The sequence below is a fragment of the Hordeum vulgare genome, chromosome 2H, assembly GCF_904849725.1.
Source record: "Hordeum vulgare subsp. vulgare chromosome 2H, MorexV3_pseudomolecules_assembly, whole genome shotgun sequence".
NCBI lineage: Eukaryota > Viridiplantae > Streptophyta > Magnoliopsida > Poales > Poaceae > Hordeum > Hordeum vulgare.
Window position 1 is genome coordinate 9,393,407 of NC_058519.1, and position 19,603 is coordinate 9,413,009.

The 19,603-nt window shown below is 44.3% G+C and overlaps 1 protein-coding gene, 1 long non-coding RNA gene and 2 pseudogenes across 2 annotated transcripts; 2 read left to right on the forward strand and 2 right to left on the reverse strand.

Annotated features, from left to right (window-relative positions):
* Positions 1-2,013: 2,013 nt before the first annotated feature.
* Positions 2,014-3,067, reverse strand: LOC123424866 (annotated as a pseudogene).
* Positions 3,068-8,899: 5,832 nt separating this feature from the next.
* Positions 8,900-11,016, forward strand: LOC123429116 (1-aminocyclopropane-1-carboxylate oxidase homolog 1-like). The gene is made up of 3 exons (XM_045113182.1): positions 8,900-9,479; positions 10,203-10,524; positions 10,630-11,016. Exons 1-3 carry the CDS (start codon positions 8,923-8,925, stop codon positions 10,882-10,884), a joined length of 1,134 nt encoding a protein of 377 aa, XP_044969117.1. The 5' UTR covers positions 8,900-8,922; the 3' UTR covers positions 10,885-11,016.
* A 2,457-nt stretch (positions 11,017-13,473) lies between these two features.
* Positions 13,474-15,618, reverse strand: LOC123424867 (annotated as a pseudogene).
* An 879-nt stretch (positions 15,619-16,497) lies between these two features.
* LOC123429117 lies at positions 16,498-17,132 on the forward strand. The gene is made up of 3 exons (XR_006622620.1): positions 16,498-16,615; positions 16,720-16,766; positions 16,882-17,132. It is a non-coding gene; the product is annotated as an uncharacterized LOC123429117 (long non-coding RNA).
* The last annotated feature ends 2,471 nt before the right edge of the window (positions 17,133-19,603 follow it).

Sequence of the window (19,603 nt, forward strand, 5' to 3'; positions counted from 1 at the left end):
AATGAACCAAATGACATATATTTGTTCTTTTTTGCATTCGAGGATCTTCAATCTGCATAATATAGTAAGGATAATTACACGAAATAATGAAGGAGCTGAGTAGCAATGGAGGAGATCTACAGCAGCTGCAGCGCCAAGAAGAGGAGGAAAGTGGATCACCATCATCAACAGCATCAGCAGCCGGAGCAGAACCAGATGATCGGGATGGCGGTGGCGGGCATCACCGGCATCATCGACCCAGATGTTCTCGACTGCACCATCTGCTTCGACCCCCTCCGGCCTCCGGTATTCCAGGTCACTCATCCCTCCACCTTCACTTCTCTTTCTTTTATCATCATCCTTGCTCGTTTTCCCAGGTACGAACCATTTGCTGATGGCACCATTGCTCGCCCCATCTGATCCACAGCTTCAGATATAGAAACCGTCATTTCTGAAGAAAAAAATAGTTCGGTATTGTGTATTTGTTGAAATGTGTGTGACATGAGTTGCATATGTTTTGCCGAAATGTCGATTCAATTCCTTTTCGGTGAATTTCGTGGAAACTGGACATGTCCTATGTTTAGGGATGGTCATGTCAAATTTTTGTATGAATTTGTTGCATGCATGCGAACGTGGTTATAATTATTTGGCACCGCGGAGGCAATCATGAAGGTCAATGGAAGGAAAGTGGAAAGAACTACTACATAATCCGCTTTTGCTCATCGTGATCGTCCTTCTCTTGTATGCGACCAGATCATAGATATGTTACATAGATGATGAAACATGAGCGTGACCATGGATAGTTGCATGTATTCAATACTTTTTATAAACCGTATCACTATATCTTTGAGACATGAACGTGTTCGACCATTATTGATGATGATGATATGAGATAAGAGGCCTTCTTTTATTAATGTTGGTACCATATTAGTTTCACTGAATATGCATGTTGTTATCGTATAGAAGTGGTATTTGTATAAACAAAGCAAAAGACCCTACTAGGAGATGTGATCGAATCAGCATTGACCAAACTGGGTGGGGCTGCGGTCGGTAAAAGGAAACAGAGAATAGTGGGAAGATCCTTTGGTCGGTGGGGCCTTGGGGGGATGAATGACATACTAACTCCCTTCAATAGGAGAGATCTATACTTAATTTTTCAATTTTTTAACTAGGTTTGTATTATAAACAAAATATATTCAGGTGAACTACACCTTAAATTTAAGCAAACAACAAGTCCACATTACTCATTACTCAATTCTCCCCGAAATTTTTTTCGCATTTTTTCTTTGTATGAATATTTTGTTGAAATTCGTAAGACGAAAACTAAAATATTTAATCCAAAATTGATTTGTTAATATTGGTTTACATATTATATTATGCACCGTTCGGTTACATCTATTTTGTAACTATATTTCGTGTTTCGCTGAGTTGTGTAAGATCTCTGGATGACATATATTAAAACACCGTTCTTTGTATGTCCTTATTCATAATTAATATCTCTGAAACATGGTAGAGTCAGCCGGTTGACAAAATAGTGCACCAAACTTAAAAAATAGTATCTAATTGGAGCTGCTACGTGTTGACCAACGGATCTTATTTAGAAATACGTCGCCTCGCGAATCTGACACAATTGATCAGTCATAAGCCTTCTTCAACTTTGCAACAGAGGTCTCGTTACGAAAACATTTACAACATAGGTTATGTTGTGTCTTCAGAATTTTTTTGCTACACGGGTTAAAAAATTCCAATAAAAATCGTGTTGCAGAAAAACAAATCAACATGGGCCGCAACAGGATCTATCCTTCGGCCAGTTTACAACCCACTCTAAAACAATGGATCAGTTACAAAAAGTGGACATGGAGGGAGGTTGGCTGCCGACCATCTGATTAAGAGCATCGGACGGACATGAACACGAAGGACGCTAGCACAGGAACGTTCGGTTGGAGGGAATCATTTCCCATATATCTAATTAAGCTAGGAGGAATTACTGTGACATGTAGGGAGAACCTTGTAAAGAACCAAAATACAAAGAGCTCACCGGCAGTTCTCCGACAGGTCGCCGGCAGCTGGCCGGGCGGGCGCCATGCGGAGGTAGGGCGTGTCACGCCAGTTAACCTCGGGCGACTGGTACAGGTCGAAGCAGGCACGACTCTACGGGGAACAAGGGAGGGCTAGACCCCCTAACAAATTGTTTTTTTAATAATAATAGTGATTGTTGTAGTAAAAAAATTCATTTTATATGAACTTTGCTCCTTTCATATACAAATCCTTAGGTCGAAGTTGCAATGATAGTTGACCGCCCTCACCGGCTGACGCGAGTAGAGTCGCGCCTTCTTGCTGCCCACGCTGCCATCGGTCTCGTGGAATGCGTGCACCGCGTCCGCGTCGCCGCCGCCGGCACCCCATGGCCCGTCACCTCGAAGAACCCCCACTCAGCCGTGGCTAGACTGACGGCGGCCACCATGGCTGCAAGGTCGCCGCACCCGATTTCGATTATGGGGATGGCTAACGGTTCTTGGCCGGCGGGGACGGTGGCATCCTGCGGGGGCTCGTGGTGCTGGTCGTGGACATGGAAGATGCGCAGAACGTGGGTGACGCCGGAGGCGACGAGGCCGCAGACGCCGGCGTAGGTGGCGTCCAGCGCGCGGAGCTCTGCCGTGCAGTCGTAGAAAGCAGCCGATCGACATGGTTGGTATCGTGGATAGTTCGTGGCGTGAGTGCGATCGGCCTGGCTGTCCTAGTGTTCTCATCTTACTGGTCCTACCTGTATCTTCTATTCCTAACTTATTGTTAATCCATTTGATTGGCGCCAACCAGTACCACGTCAATATTATTAGTATAGTCGTTATTGTCGCCTCATCTTCTTCTTTTCAGTTTTAGTTCACGCTCCTATTTATTTTCTATAATACTTATTATTATTATTTTTGGAACACTCTTTCTTACTATAGCATGAACCACCTGACGAATGTTCTGTCTTGATGTCCTTATGAACGAACATTTCGTCAATCGTTGGTGTGTTGACATCCTGCAAAGCAAAGTCATCATCAATCTTGTCGCCCAAGTTGCGGATGGATGGTGGATTGTCCATGTTGCCAAGCTGTGCTCAACCATGTCGCTAAGAGCTGGTCGATCATCCTTGCACACAAATGCTTTCAAAATGATTTGACACAACTAACCACTTTCTTAATTAATTAATTAATGATTGACGACATATCCAATTCTCTGCATGCCTAATTAACCGCCAACCAAATCAATTAATTATGTGACTAATTAGAAAAAAATCCTTACTTCTAATTATATGTAGGCATAGATAATTATCTACCTAATTAATTAATTGCATTAATGACTTGATTGCCAAATTAATTTGGCACAAAAATACTTCCTATTTAAATGGACTTAATTAATTGCACATGTAATTAAATTTATAGCTAATAAATTGCATTAAAGGTTTGATTTTCAAATTAACCTAGTGCTCGATTTCTAAAATATTTTTGCATGATTGGCTGCTACGAACGACAATGATGACGATCGAGTATTGTAGGACACATATTCGTAGCGAATTTCTTGATACTTGAATGAACACACTTGATTTGAGAAGCTAGCATGTCTTGCTCTCTGTATGATTGTCAAGAAATATAATGTGACCGTGTCCACGAATGCCTATATGTGGCGGTCCGATGACCCACCATATGCCATGATTGTCTTTGATGTCGTGATCCATGCCCTGGCATTCTCGGTCATTGCACCGACGTCAGGCCCGATCAAGGTGTCTTCCATGGTGTTGCGCACGGTGTCCCTACGCAGGGCTGCGTGGATGCTTATGAACATATATAAGAAAAATGATATGTTATTTCCATTGTATTCGGAAACTTCTGAGTTTTGATTAATAGAAGAGATAATGATAATAATAAATGGCATAGCACGTGGGATTAGTGATTAATTCTTTGGAAGACAAGTATCTAGGCCTGCCTACACCGGAGGGTCACATGACCAAAGGTAAATTTCAGAATTTTCAAGTCAGGCTATCAAAACGGCTCATGCAATGGGGTGATGGTCATTTGTCTCAGCCTGGGAGAGAAATTCTAATTAAATCGGTGGCGCAAGTGATGCCAACCTATGTCATGGGTGTTTTTAAGGTCCCTTTTTCGGTGTGCGATGATCTTACCTCCATGGTCAGGAATTTCTATTGGGGAGCTGAAAAAGGGAAACGTAAAGTTCATTGGAATTCTTGGGACAAGCTATTGGAGCCAAAGAGCAGAGGAGGGGTGGGCTTTCGAGACTACCGTATGTATAACCAGGCTTTGTTGGCAAGGCAAGCGTGGAGGTTGATTGTAAGACCTCACAGCCTTTGTGCTCAGTTATTGAAGGCTCGATTTCTAAAATATTTTTTGCATGATTGGCTGCTACGAACGACAATGATGACGATCGAGTATTGTAGGACACATATTCGTAGCGAATTTCTTGATACTTGAATGAACACATTTGATTTGAGAAGCTAGCATGTCTTGCTCTCTGTATGATTGTCAAGAAATATAATGTGACCGTGTACACGAATGCATATATGTGGCGGTCCGATGACCCACCATATGCCATGATTGTCCTTGATGTCGTGATCCATGCCCTGGCATTCTTGGTCATTGCACCGACGTCAGGCCCGATCAAGGTGTCTTCCATGGTGTTGCGCACGGTGTCCCTACGCAGGGCTGCGTGGATGCTTATGCACATATATAAGAAAAATGATATGTTATTTTTATTGTATTAGGAAACTTGTGATTGCCAATTAATAGTGATAATAATAAATGGGCATAGCATGTGGGATTAGTGATTAGTTCTGGAGGAATATCTGATTATTTTAAGAAAGTTATCAAAAAATATCTTATGTACGTTTTTTAGGAAGGTGATCTCACATATATGGTGCGATTCCTAAATTCTTAATTACAAATTATTTATGTGATTTAATCTAACAAGCACTTTCCAAAGCAAGCACAAAATAAGATCCCCTAATGTGATTAGGGTTTTTAATAGGACATAGAAAAAACAGTGGGAGGGGATGAACAAATGTGATACAATAAAAGTCCAGACAAAATAAACCTTACCCGGCTATCAGCTCCCCCATTAAGAATAGATATTAATTGCAATAATGGTTTGATTTTCGAATTGATCTAGTGCTTGATTTTCAAAATATTTTCGCATGACTCGCTGCTATGAGCGATGACCCCTATTTTGAATTTCTTGACATTTGAATGGACATACTTGATTTGAGAATGTAGCATGTCTAGTCTCTATACGACTGCCAAGGAATATAATATGACCACATCCACGAACATCTATACGTAGCGGTCCGATGACCCTCCATATGTCATGGTCGTCCTTGATGACGTGATCCACACAGTGGCATTCTTGAGCATCACGTCGGTGTTAGGCCCGGCCACGACGTCTTTCATGGTGTCGCGCACGGCGTCCCTCCGAAGGACCGCACGAATGCGTACACACATATATAAGAAAAATGATATGTTATTTCCATTGTATTCGGAAACTTCTGAGTTTCGATTAATAGAAGAGATAATGATAATAATAAATGGCATAGCACACGGGATTAGTGATTAATTCTTTTGAAGACAAGTATCTAGGCCTGCCTACACCGGAGGGTCACATGACCAAAGGTAAATTTCAGAATTTCCAAGTCAGGCTATCAAAACGGCTCATGCAATGGGGTGATGGTCATTTGTCTCGGCCTGGGAGAGAAATTCTAATTAAATCGGTGGCGCAAGCGCTGCCAACCTATGTCATGGGTGTTTTTAAGGTCCCTTTTTCGGTGTGCGATGATCTTACCTCCATGGTCAGGAATTTCTATTGGGGAGCTGAAAAAGGGAAACGTAAAGTTCATTGGAATTCTTGGGACAAGCTATTGGAGCCGAAGAGCAGAGGAGGGGTGGGCTTTCGAGACTACCGTATGTATAACCAGGCTTTGTTGGCAAGGCAAGCGTGGAGGTTGATTGTAAGACCTCACAGCCTTTGTGCTCAGTTGTTGAAGGCTCGATACTACCCTAATGGGAATCTTGTGGATATAGTGTTCGCCGAAAATGTCTCGCCAACCTGGCAGGCTATAAGCTACGAACTTGAGCTATTAAAGAAGTGGTTGATATGGAGGATTGGCAACGGGAACAAGGTCCGAATTTGGAGTGACAATTGGATACCGAGACCATACTCGTACAAACCTTACAGTCCACAGGGGAGATGTCGTTACAGGTTTGTCTCGGAGCTGCTCACTGACCGGGGTGCTTGGAATGAAGGACTTGTAAAATCCATATTCATGCCTGGAGACGCTGCTGAAATCTTGAAGATCCGGGCATGCCCGCGACTGGGTGATGATATTATTGCTTGGGGTCCCGAGAAACATGGGGTGTTCTAGCTCTAGTCCAGATGGAGAGAGGTCTATATGAGATTTAATTTGGAAGTCGAAGGTTCCGCCCACTGTGAAGAATTGCGCTTGGATGTTGATCACTGATACTTTGCCAACATGGAATAATAAACACAAACGGACCCTGGAAACATGCAGCACGTGTCCAATTTTTGGATTGGGGAATGAGGACAATTTTTACCCTTTCGTTGTTTGCCCGCGTGCAAAGGAGCTGTGGGCAGCCATGTCTAATGTCTGGGATATACCTAAGGTACGATCTGTTCAGAATGTTGGGAAAGAGTGGCTTTTTCAACTACTGAACCCCCTGACTCCTAGCCAAAGATGTAAGGTGTTAATGCTAATCTAGAGGATATCGTTCATCAGAAATGAGATTGTGCATGACAAACAGCCCCCACCGGTAGAAGCCTCTAAAACCTTTTTGCTCAACTACTATGATTTTGTGTCTGATCTGCTTGCCCCCACGTCAGTCACTAATCAGTTTGGCATTCCACCTGGCCTGTCATCGCATGCTCCTGCAAATTCACTAATCTGGTGGACAAAACCGCCCGATGGCTGGTGCAAACTCAATACTGTTGGTTCCTTTTCTTCAAATTCTGTTGGTTCGAGTATGATGCTAAGGAACCATGAAGGGAGTATTGTGTTCTCAGCCACGAGAAGCCTTGGTGTGTGCAGAGATGAGTTGGAAGTTGTACTACATGCAATAATGGAAGGATTATCATCAGCCCTGCATAGAGTGAATCAGCCCTTGCTTGTGGAAACTGATTCTTATTCGGCCTAGAAGATGATCAAGAGCTTGGAGTGTGACAGGTCTGCTTATGCGCCTCTAGTTAGAGAGATTAAGCTGAATTTTTCATTTCGAGAAACTTGTGTTACTCATGCCACCTGTAATCAGAATAAAGTTAGTAGGAGTCTTGCTAGTTTTGTTAGGATAGAAGGTAGAACGATGACCTGGATTGAATCCAGGCCACCTGCTGTTCTTGAGCTAGCCATTGTTGATTGTAATCCCGTGTTGGTCTGTGTAATACAAGTGTTTTCCCCGCAAAAAAGTGATTAATTCTCGAGGAATATCTGATTTTGTTTAGCAAATTTTCGAGGAATTTATTATGTTTGTTTTTCGAATGGTGGTCTCACATATATGATGCAATTTCTTAATTTTTAATTACCTATTATTTACGTGATTGAATTGAATCAGCACCTGCCAAAGCAAGCATGAAACAAGATCCCCTAATGGAATTTGGTTCTGTAATTGGAGGGGGAGAAAAACGAGTGGTTTGTCTCTCCGGGGAAGATGATAAGGATGCAGAGGAGAAGGGGACAACGGGACGGGGACCAAACGAATGGGAGAACAAGAGGAGGGGAAGTAGCAGATTAGATCGGAGGAGATGAAGATATAGCAATAGAATGAAAAGGGAGGGGCAAAGTTGGAAAGAATCGTCCAAATCCTACCGGAAAAAAGGTAAAAAATTCAATAGTTTCCTTAAATCCGTAATTTGTTTCTATGGTGTATGGTGCGTCATATTTACATGTTAGTTGCCCTATAATCCTTTATATGTTTCCTAAAATTTGTTATTTTGTTTACTTAAAATCTATCATTTGTCTCCTAAAGCAAATTGTGTTGATGTGAGGGATCAGTTGATTGGGTAAGTTGGGAAAGATATATACGTGATATCCTTTATTTGTTTTCTGAAAATCTATTATTTGTTTTCTAAAATAAATTACACTAATGAGATAGGTCAGTTTATTTGGATATGTTACGAAAGTTAGATATGTGATCTTTTATATGTTAGGAAAGTTTTGATTTGAAAAAAAAGGACTCGAGGGAAAATAATTTAATGCATAAGAAAACCAATAGGAGAGGTTGGTGGAAGGTGGAACGAAATAAAACCAAAATATCAAAATAAAACCGGAGTACCAGGCTAAAAAATAAGAGCATGTTTGGAACCATAATAGATTATAATAATCGGGATTATGAAGATAGATTATATAATCTGATTTATAAAAATAATATAGGTGGACATGTTTGGAGGCCAGATTATATAAACTGTGGTTCAAGTTTTACATTGCATAATGACATATCTGGCCTCTGTTTGTTTTTTAAAAAGAAGGGTGGCGGCGGTAGGAACGTAATTATCTCCAACTTTACAAGGGTAATGGGTCATTAGCAATCCATAATTCGACTTTAGCTGAGATAGAGTAGATTTATGAGTTTTTAATAATCTGTCCATCTAGTTTTTATAATCTACACCATAATCTATCATGTTTGAAAACAGAATAGAATATAAAAACTGAATTATATAATCTGGATGGTTACAAAGGGCCTAAGACAGAAGGCAAGAGTTAAGACAAACAAGATACCAACTTACCAAAATCGGTCTAATTAAGGATCGAACGGCCACCGGAGCGGGCGGTGGCATGCATCCATCGCCGCTGACGCTGGCCATTTCGTCTCTTCCCCGCCGTTGCTGTCGCGGCGCAGTTTCTTTTAGCACGAGAGCAGGTGCAGCAAGCTACCAGATCGGCCGATGACACCCACGCCACCACCAACCATGTCGGCCGCGTCCTCTCCCGTCGCCTACGACCGCACGGCCGACCTCCGCGCGCTGGACGCCACCTTCGCCGGCGTCAGCGGCCTCGTCGCCTCCGGCCTCACGCACGTCCCCCGCATCTTCCGCGTCCCTGAAGGCCACCACGACAAACAGGACACCACCGCCCTCGCAGGCCGCCAACAAGAACCAGCTGGGGCCATCCCGGTGATCGACCTCGGGTGCGGCGACCGCGCCGCCGTGGTTGCCGCCGTCCGCCTGGCCGCGGCAGGGTGCGGGTTCTTTCAGGTGACGGGCCACGGCGTGCCGGAGCCGGCGATGGCCGCTGCGACCGACGCGGTGCGGGCGTTCCACGGTGCCGACGGCGGCGAGGGCACCGAGAAGGCACGGCTCTACTCGCGTGACCCCGTTAAGCCGGTCAAGTACCAGTGCAACTTCGACCTCTACGAGTCGCCGGTGGCCAATTGGCGCGACACGCTCCACGTCCGCATGGCCCCTGACCCGCCCGACGTCGGAGACATGCCGGAGAGCTGCCGGTGAGTGCGCTCTGTTTTTAGAATATCTCTTGTCACCAGCTAGTCCATGGCTACGGCTTCTTCAGTTTTTTTCCGTGAAAACTTCCGTATTCATCATCAAGGCAGTACAAACAACACTAAAATTATGTTAAAAAACAGTAAAATAGGAAAAACAATGCATTCAGGTTCGAAAAAAATCAGCATTATGTTAAGATTTTTACACACAAATTTTTTTTTGCGGGAAACTTTTTACCCACGATTCTCCTGATGAATTGTAGGCTTTGTAAAACAGTGTTCACGTTTTGTAATGGACAATCGTGTGAGACACTACTGATTTTGTCCTGCTGCTAACCCACCAATTAAATTACTTGTTGTTGAACCATAGTAGGTTGATAAGATTTACTGATTTACTACTATTGGTTATCTATTTTCTGTGTTCCTCAATGAGAGATAATATTTGCAATCATTATTTTTCTGTGTCCCGATCGCTAGGTTTTTACAACAGGAGCATTCCACACTTAGTACAGATGGTATAATTTATACATGTATAGAGTATGTATTGTTATTAGTGTGAATTCTTCCTTGGTTATTGACAGAATGAGCAGGGATAAATAGTGCAGCGAAATTACTTTCTATAGAACATCTTTTTGTTGTGAATTTTCAGGGGAGGTTACTTAAATTAATTGTGAATTTGCAGGAATCGCTCTTGATCTGATCTATTTGCATTACAATGTTGATTTGCAGTGATGCACTTCTTGAATATACCCAGCAAGTGAAGAAATTGGGGAACACTTTGTTTGAGCTGCTCTCGGAAGCTCTTGGGCTCAAACCAAGCTACCTAAAAGACATGGAGTGCGACCAAGGACAGATCTTACTCTGCCACTATTACCCTCCCTGCCCTCAGCCTGAACTCGCCATCGGAACAAGTCGGCATTCAGACGCTGGTTTCCTGACCATACTCCTCCAAGACGAAGTCGGCGGACTACAGATCTTCAACGATAACCGGTGGGTAGACGTCACGCCGACACCCGGAGCATTCATTGTGAACGTCGGCGATCTCTTACAGGTAGATAAATCAAGACCGCCCAATCCTAAATCATTTGTTTAACACAGGGGCATTGTGCTAGGTTGATCATTTTGAACTGTTTGGTTTTGGTTAAAAAATGTGCAGCTGATCTCCAACGATGGGTTCAGGAGTGTGGAACATAGGGTGTTGGCAAAGAACGCTGCTCCGAGGGTCTCCATCGCGTTCTTCTTCAGCACGCATTTCCATCCAGCCTCGACGAGGGTGTACGGCCCCATCAAGGAGTTGTTGTCCGACAAGAACATACCATTGTATAGGGAAACCCTCGTGAGAGATTACATGAAGCATTACTTCTCCATTGGGTTAGATGCGAAAACTGCTATTTCTGATTTCCGGTTATGAATTTCTGATTTGTGAATAAGAGTTTGTGTTCCATTGGTGCAAAAGACACCCATGTATACCTGGAACAGGAATAAATGTGCACTGTGAATTGCTATGAAATGGATAATAAAATTACCGTACATATTGAGTATAGGCCACAGGTGTCATCTAAATTGTCCAGTAAAATCAGAATCATGACGAAAAATGGTTTCTTTCGCTTTATATTACAAAGCAATCAGCCAGAACATCCAACGATAGTTGCTGGAGCGGAAGCAGCACAGGCACGCCCAAAAGAAATGAAAAAGAAAATACAAAAGAATTAAATGCCGACACCGGCGGAACGACAGAAAATGCAAAAGACTCGCGACCGCTGCGTCCATCAAGAGACTGTTGGAATTATGCCCTAGAGGCAATAATAAGTGTAGTTATTATTATAATTCCTGTATCAAGATAGTCGTTTATTATCCATGCTATAATTGTATTGAATGAAGACTCATTTACATGTGTGGATACATAGACAAAACACCATCCCTAGCAAGCCTCTAGTTGGCTAGCCAGTTGATCAAAGATAGTCAGTGTCTTCTGATTATGAACAAGGTGTTGTTGCTTGATAACTGGATCATGTCATTAGGAGAATCACGTGATGGACTAGACCCAAACTAATAGACGTAGCATGTTGATCGTGTCATTTTGTTGCTACTGTTTTCTGCGTGTCAAGTATTTATTCCTATGACCATGAGATCATATAACTCACTGACACCGGAGGAATGCTTTGTGTGTATCAAACGTCGCAACGTAACTGGGTGACTATAAAGATGCACTACAGGTGTCTCCGAAGGTGTTAGTTGAGTTAGTATGGATCAAGACTGGGATTTGTCACTCCGTGTGACGGAGAGGTATCTCGGGGCCCACTCGGTAATACAACATCACACACAAGCCTTGCAAGCAATGTAACTTAGTGTAAGTTGCAGGATCTTGTATTACGGAACGAGTAAAGAGACTTGCCGGTAAACGAGATTGAAATAGGTATGCGGATACTGACGATCGAATCTCGGGCAAGTAACATACCGAAGGACAAAGGGAATGACATACGGGATTATATGAATCCTTGGCACTGAGGTTCAAACGATAAGATCTTCGTAGAATATGTAGGATCCAATATGGGCATCCAGGTCCCGCTATTGGATATTGACCGAGGAGTCACTCGGGTCATGTCTACATAGTTCTCGAACCCGCAGGGTCTGCACACTTAAGGTTCGACGTTGTTTTATGCGTATTTGAGTTATATGGTTGGTTACTGAATGTTGTTCGGAGTCCCGGATGAGATCACGGACGTCACGAGGGTTTCCGGAATGGTCCGGAAACGAAGATTGATATATAGGATGACCTCATTTGATTACCGGAAGGTTTTCGGAGTTACCGGGAATGTACCAGGAATGACGAATGGGTTCCGGGAGTTCACCGGGGGGGCAACCCACCCCGGGGAAGCCCATAGGCCTTTGGGGAGACACACCAGCCCTTAGTGGGCTGGTGGGACAGCCCACAAGTGCCCTATGCGCCAAGGAGAAGAAAATCAAGAGAGAAAGAAAAAAAAAGGAGGAGGTGGGAAGGAAGGGGGACTCCCTCCCACCAAACCTAGTTCAACTCGGTTTGGGGGGGAGAGTCCCCCCCCCCTTGGACTCGGCCGACCCCCTTGGGGCTCCTTGAGCCCCAAGGCAAGGCCCCCTTCCTCCCATCTATATATACAGAGGTTTTAGGGCTGATTTGAGACGACTTTTCCACGGCAGCCCGACCACATACCTCCACGGTTTTTCCTCTAGATCGCGTTTCTGCGGAGCTCGGGCGGAGCCCTGCTGAGACAAGGTCATCACCAACCTCCGGAGCGCCGTCACGCTGCCGGAGAACTCTTCTACCTCTCCGTCTCTCTTGCTGGATCAAGAAGGCCGAGATCATCGTCGAGTTGTACGTGTGCTGAACGCGGAGGTGCCGTCCGTTCGGTACTAGATCGTGGGACTGATCGCGGGATTGTTCGCGGGGCGGATCGAGGGACGTGAGGACGTTCCACTACATCAACCGCGTTCACTAACGCTTCTGCTGTACGGTCTACAAGGGTACGTAGATCACTCATCCCCTCTCGTAGATGGACATCACCATGATAGGTCTTCGTGCGCGTAGGAAAATTTTTGTTTCCCATGCAACGTTCCCCAACAGAGACATCCACCAAGCTCCAGGACTCCAGAACGTCGGTACCCATCAACACCTTCAAGAAGGAATGCGACGATGACGACACTGCTGCCAAGGGTTTACCCCGGTACGCTACGAGACGCGAGGAAGGGTAGCCCCGACGCCCTCCAGGAAGGTTCAGCGACACCCAAAGGCGTCACCGCGTCAGTGTCGGCCGGGCCGACACGGGTTTCCTCCGATCCCAGCCTGCACCTCGGGCGCTCCGAGCCTGCCACCAAATCGTCCTACACCCTGCACCAACACAATCTTGAGGCCCCTGCATCGTCACACCACGGTACCGTAAGGAGAAACCTGCACAGGGATGAAGACGAGCCGGGACTAGGAGCAGCAGCACCGTCGGCACGCGGGAGGGCTCAACCTCCATCATCAACGATGGTAGCCGATCGGACGCAATAGAAGAGCATACCAGGCCCGTGGGCCCATAGGCCCGGCCTCCTCACCACCACGCAGAAGACACCGCAGGGCCCAGATCTGGGCCGGGGGCGCGCCGCCGACCACCCCGCACCACCACGCTGCCCTGCCGCCAAGGAGCAGCGTCGCCACCTCAACCGCCATCGGCCACCACCATCGGGTCGCCGGACCACAGCCCTGCGGAGCTGCACCGCCGCCGTCCCCTGCCCCGGGAAGGGGTAACGCACGCGTGGGAAAGGAGGGCCCGCCATCGCCGGCACCACCGGGGCCAGCGCCGGGGGCGTCCGTCGGCGCCGGCGGGGGTGGAGACGGAGGAGGAAGATGCCCGCGGGAGAGGAGCTCGCGTGTCGCCCCAGCCACCTCCCGGGGAGGCGGCGCGAGAGCGGATCCGGGAGGAGGGGCGGGGGAGCCTGACCGGTGGCCGGTGGCCAGCGGCGGCGGGAGGTCTGGCGGCAGCGGGAGGGGCGGGGGAGCCTGACCGGTGGCCAGCAGCCGGCGGCGGGAGGTTTGGCAGCAAAGGAAGGGGGGCGGAAACCCTAGGTCTCTCAAGTCGCGTGTCGCGGGAGGGGGGCTGTTCTCCGTATCGTAAAATCCGAATTATATATATGCAGGGCATTTGAATGTTCCATCACTAATATTTAACTCTATAACCTTTGGAATTTGAACATTTGATCTTTCTTAATTCTGAAATCTCAATTTTCAAAATTTAAACACTCAAAGTTTTTTGATTCTTTCATTGACGAAAATGTTCTACATAAAAGGCCACATGTACCATGGGGAAGTGGGAAGAGCTGAATAAAAGAAAAGGTTTCATTTGAATTTCACATAGCAATATATGGACCAATCGTTATTCATAGTTCAATGACACATTAAGGAAGAAACGGGTACGTAGTCGATGTAGCGTTAGAAAATATTTATCTTGACAAGAAATTCTCTATATGTTAAGATATCTATGATAAGAGTTATAGCTCAGTTCGGCAGAGCAACTCGTTTACACGTGCGTCAATGCTTTTCAAAGGAGCTTATTATGCATGACAAAGGGACCGGAGATGTAGAATGACATCCTATTGTACTTGTTAAGGGGAGCATTGAGCTCTAGCCTCTTTGGCAGGTCCGGATTTGGCAGGAAGAGCCGCCTAAACGAGACGAGGTCGGCGTACCCCAACGCGACCGCCTTGTCCCCCTCCTCCCGGTCGTACCCGCCATTAGCGATAAAGGTGCCCTTGAAGGCCTTTCTGTGGGACAGCAACCGGTGCGGGACCAGCCGCCGGCCGTAGACGAGAGACATACGGATTCGATCATGTGGAGGTAGAGGATGTCGTGGTCGTTGAGCTTGGTGGCCATGTGGAGACCAAGCGCGTGCAGGTTGGAGTCATGGCAGACCATGTAGTCCATGAAGGACGAGAGGCGTATGCCCACACGATGAGCGCCCACCTCTTTAGCGACGGTGTCCACCACCTCCAGCGCGAAGCGGCACCGGTTCTCGAGGCTGCCGGCGTAGCCGTCGTCACGGTCGTTGGCGCTGTCCTTGAGGAACTGCTCGATGAGGTACTCATTGCCGCCATGAATTTCCACGCCGTCAAAGCCTGGCCGTCGGCACAAAAGAGAGCGTTTAATTTTTAAAGCAGAGAAAAGCATGGCAAAGCATAGTGTAAAATGAAAAGCAGAGTATATGTTCTCATGTACGTACCCGCGTTGATGGTGTTCCGTGCCGCTTTCCTGAAGTCGTCGACGATCAAGGGCATCTCCTCCATGGCCAGCCTCCTCGGCGACGAGAACTCCTCACGGGTACTGTCATGCCTGACCTGTGGTCCGACCATCCTCTCGGGGCTCGACATCGGCACGGCACCGTCGGGCTAGAACCCATAGGTCGACACATGGCCGACGTGCACACGGCGTGCCGCCACGCATACGATTGCTCGCCCGTCCACACACTGGGGGTGTCCTTGTACCCCTGCGCCGTGTCGGAGACCCTCGTGACCTCGGTGATGAGCATCCCGCCGGCCTGTTGGCGGATCAAAGCGACGCCATAGATATAGTAAATACTTCCCGGCGTGGTATAAGATTTTTACGCCAATAGTAATATACTGGACACAACATTGGAAGCCACATACAAGTGGGTTCGACGTAGGTTGAGCTTCAACACTAAGTTACTAGCTATGTCGTACAAAAATGGACAACATCAACGCTATTCGAAAAATATAGTAATAGTGTCGTTCGGAAACAGCACGTCATCAATAAAAGTCGTGGCTAGATATTTCTCTACCAGTGCCTTTCTTTTTTAAGGGTGACACCTATATGACTAACTAGATCATGAAAGACGCGCGTTGCTGCGCCCGTCTATTATGAATTTAGGATGAAATTATTATTGATATATTTGTATAACAACAATTATTTTATTGTGGTTTGTGATGTTTATTTTGTTGCATTTTATTTGTTTTTTTTGAAAAAATTGTGGTGTTATGGGCCACATAACATTAAATTTCTTATTTTTTGTAATATTTAAATTAGGCTGATAGGGGTCTGTATAGGTATTAATATTTTTGCAGCAGCAGTTTTTGTGTATTGATGTGTATGTTGAACGTTTTCAGTGAGGGTTTAATTATGTATATTTATGTAGGATCGTAATCGCTTAAGATATATTTGTATTACATTAATTATTTTCGTGTGGTTTGTGATCTTTATTTTGATGCAATTTTATTTTTTACTTTTTGGAAAATTTGGGGTGTTATGGGCCACATAATACTGTATTTTTGTAATTTGTGTGTAATATTGTAATTGGGCTGATATGGGCCTGTTTAGCTACTAATACTTTTGCGTCAACATTTTTTGTGTATTGATGTGTATGTTGAACGTTTTTAGTGAGACATTAATTTGGTATTGATCTAGGATAGGAATGGCTGTAGGTTTTGCATTAGCATTTATAACTTTATTGACCTTTGTATTTATGAACAGTAGTTATAAGTAGAGGGACGTTAGTAGCTTACTTGCTCTATATATATATATATATCAACCTTTGTGTTTGTTTTCATGTTGGTGTATGCAGTTCTTAGTTTGTGAGCTGGACTTAATTCTTTTTCAGTTGTGTTGGTTGTAGGTACGATTATATTTGTTAAACTTTGTTGTCTTTAATTCTTTATTTTTTTGAATAATTAGTAATAGTTGTATGTTAAATTTGTTGAAATTTATTGTGTACTGTAGGTTTGTTGTTCGAATAAAGTTAGCGTGAATGGATGGTGTTGAAACAGGTAATATAAATTTATTTGTTTAATTATGTATGTTTCATTTGTGTAGTTGCATATATTTTGTAGATAACGTATGGAAAATATGATTTTTTTTACCCTGGATGGGCTGAAAAAATAGGCCATTTTCATCAAATAACATGGTTTCGGCCACCGGAGCAGCGGCCCATTAGGACAGTCGGGCCGACGATGAAAAAGTGTGCTGGAGATGGCGGTATACATCACATCCGACAGCTAGAAACGACCCGATCGTCAAATTGGACAGCTAAAAAAGCAAAACGCTGATAGGGCTCGCTTTAGGTTCAGTTTTACTGTCCTAAATGTATTCCTACTTATAATTTTTTAAGGAAAATTGTACTATTATATTTTTATTGTTGCATATTATAACACGATGTAATTTATGTGTAAATTGTGTACAAAATGATTTCAGTATTTTTTATTTTTCATTCTTTCTTCTGAATGAGTGGTGTCAGTGCCACTAATTCATTATTTCTTAGAATAGGGACATGCATGATAGCCACTTGAAACCTTGATCTGGACAATTAGATTACTTTACAAGTATATGATTACAACCATGAGAATATGATTAGGTACCCACAGTTTTCATCTAAAAATATTTATGTATGTACGCCCACCCTTTTGCGGGAAGAAATAAATACATGCATGGATAAAGTGAGTAAGTAGTACACAGGAATCCTTGAGTATGGAGCTGGAAGCATAAGAGGAAATCAACTAAAACAAGATTTACATCAGTCGACTGACCCAAAATGGTGTACTTGTACCTAGAATGTCTCATTATACAGTTGCAACTTGCAGCATCGATGGTGATACGTCATCCATGACCAATTATCCTATCCGATCACTGTCAAGCATTGTATCATGTCGTGTTGCCATAACATAGTGGTTAAAGAATATATGTTTTCTGCTTAACTGAACCTGCAGCTAAATTGATAAATCAGTATCCGCATACTTTGTTTTTGTTCATGCACACCCGGAATTAACTTATCAATCGGTCATCCATTTTTAAATCGATATTCAGAAAGAAAAAAAGAAATATTTGGTCATATTAGCACTATATCATTCATAGTAATCTTGCATGGCACACATGTTTATTATTGAAATACTAAAACTAAAGAAATTACACTAATAAAATTAGACCAAAATAATAAAGTTTAATATAGCTCGGAAAAAATAATCTGAGCTGACTCTAACCATTTTACTCTTCCGATAACCTCCGTAGAGTTCGTTATGGAATGGTTAGAGTCAGCTCACATTCTAATTTAAATTCATTGTTTATTAATTTAGCTTCAATTCGTTCATTAATTTTTTTAATCTTAATTAACCCCCGAATAATCTCTAAAATGTTGATCATTTAATTTTTTTTGTGAGAATAACACGTCGATATATTTATATTAAAATTCACTTTTATTTATAATATACTTTTTTACTTACACTTAACTCATTTTATATTAAATAGTGTAAATTGTGGTCCGCATCTTAGGAAAACAAAAATTACCATATTATAACACAAAAATAATTAGTTGCAGTCTCATGTGTGCACTATACTATTCTTTTCCTTTTTCTCCACAAAACTTCTCAAGGAAAACCTCAGTTATATCTATTTTTTTCACTATGTGAATTTAGCCATATTGTTACTCACTATTTTATATAGAAAATTATTTTTCCACATAGGTTACGTATTTTCTGGAAGTTGTATAGGATATTTTAATGGCATATATTATGTTGAAGAGATATCTATATGATATGCAATCACATTAGACTACGTTTTAGCGTGTTCACTGCATCTTGTGTTTGTGTTGTCCTTAAAAATCTTAGAAGCTATTGTTGGTGAACGTCGCATGGAAAACAAAAAAAATTCTATGCGCACGAAGACCTATCATGATGATGTCCATCTACGAGAGGGATTTCAGATCTACGTACCCTTGTAGATCGCACAGCAAGAAGCGTTAATAAACGCGGCTGATGTAGTGGAACGTCCTCACATCCCTCGATCCGTCCCGCGAACCGTCCCGCGATCCGTCCCACGATCCGCTCCGATCTAGTGCCGAACGGACGGCACCTCCGCGTTCAACACACGTACACCTCGACGATGATCTCGGCCTTCTTGATCCAACAAGAGAGACGGAGAGGTAGATGAGTTCTCCGGCAGCGTGACGGCGCTCCATAGGTTGGTGGTGATCTTATCTCAGCAGGGCTCCGCCCGAGCTCCGCAGAAACGCGATCTAGAGGAAAAACTGTGGAGATATGTGGTCGGGCTGCCGTGGCAAAGTTGTCTCAAATCAGCCCTAATACCTCAGTATATATAGGAGGGAGCGGGAGGGACCTGCCTTGAGGCTCAAGAGAGCCCCAAGGGGTCGGCCGAAGGGGGGGAGGAAGATTCCTCCTCCAATCCTAGTCCAACTAGGATTGGAAGGTGGAGTCCTTCTCTATTTTCCCACTTCATCCCTTTTTTCTCTTTGATTTTTCTTATCTCCTGCGCAGGGGCCTTTTTGGGCTTGCCCACCAGCCCACTAAGGGCTGGTGCGGCACCCCTAAGGCCTATGGGCTTCCCCGGGGTGGGCTGCCCCCCCCCCCCCCCCCCCCCCCCCGGTGAACATCCCGAACCCATTCGTCACTCCCGGTACATTTCCGGTAATCAAATGAGGTCATCCTATATATCAATCTTCATCTCCGGACCATTACGGAAACCCTCGTGACGTCCGTGATCTCATCCGGGACTCCGAACAACATTCGGTAACCAACCATATAACTCAAATACGCATAAAACAACACCGAACCTTAAATGTGCAGACCCTGCGGGTTCGAGAACTATGTAGACATGA

Excerpts from the sequence above, each read along its gene's own strand:
- LOC123429116 (XM_045113182.1), top strand. The coding sequence starts at position 8,923 with ATGACACCCACGCCACCACCAACCATGTCGGCCGCGTCCTCTCCCGTC. Across the intron at positions 9,480-10,202 it reads GACATGCCGGAGAGCTGCCG|TGATGCACTTCTTGAATATA; the intron begins GTGAGTGCGCTC and ends GTTGATTTGCAG. Across the intron at positions 10,525-10,629 it reads ACGTCGGCGATCTCTTACAG|CTGATCTCCAACGATGGGTT; the intron begins GTAGATAAATCA and ends AAAAATGTGCAG.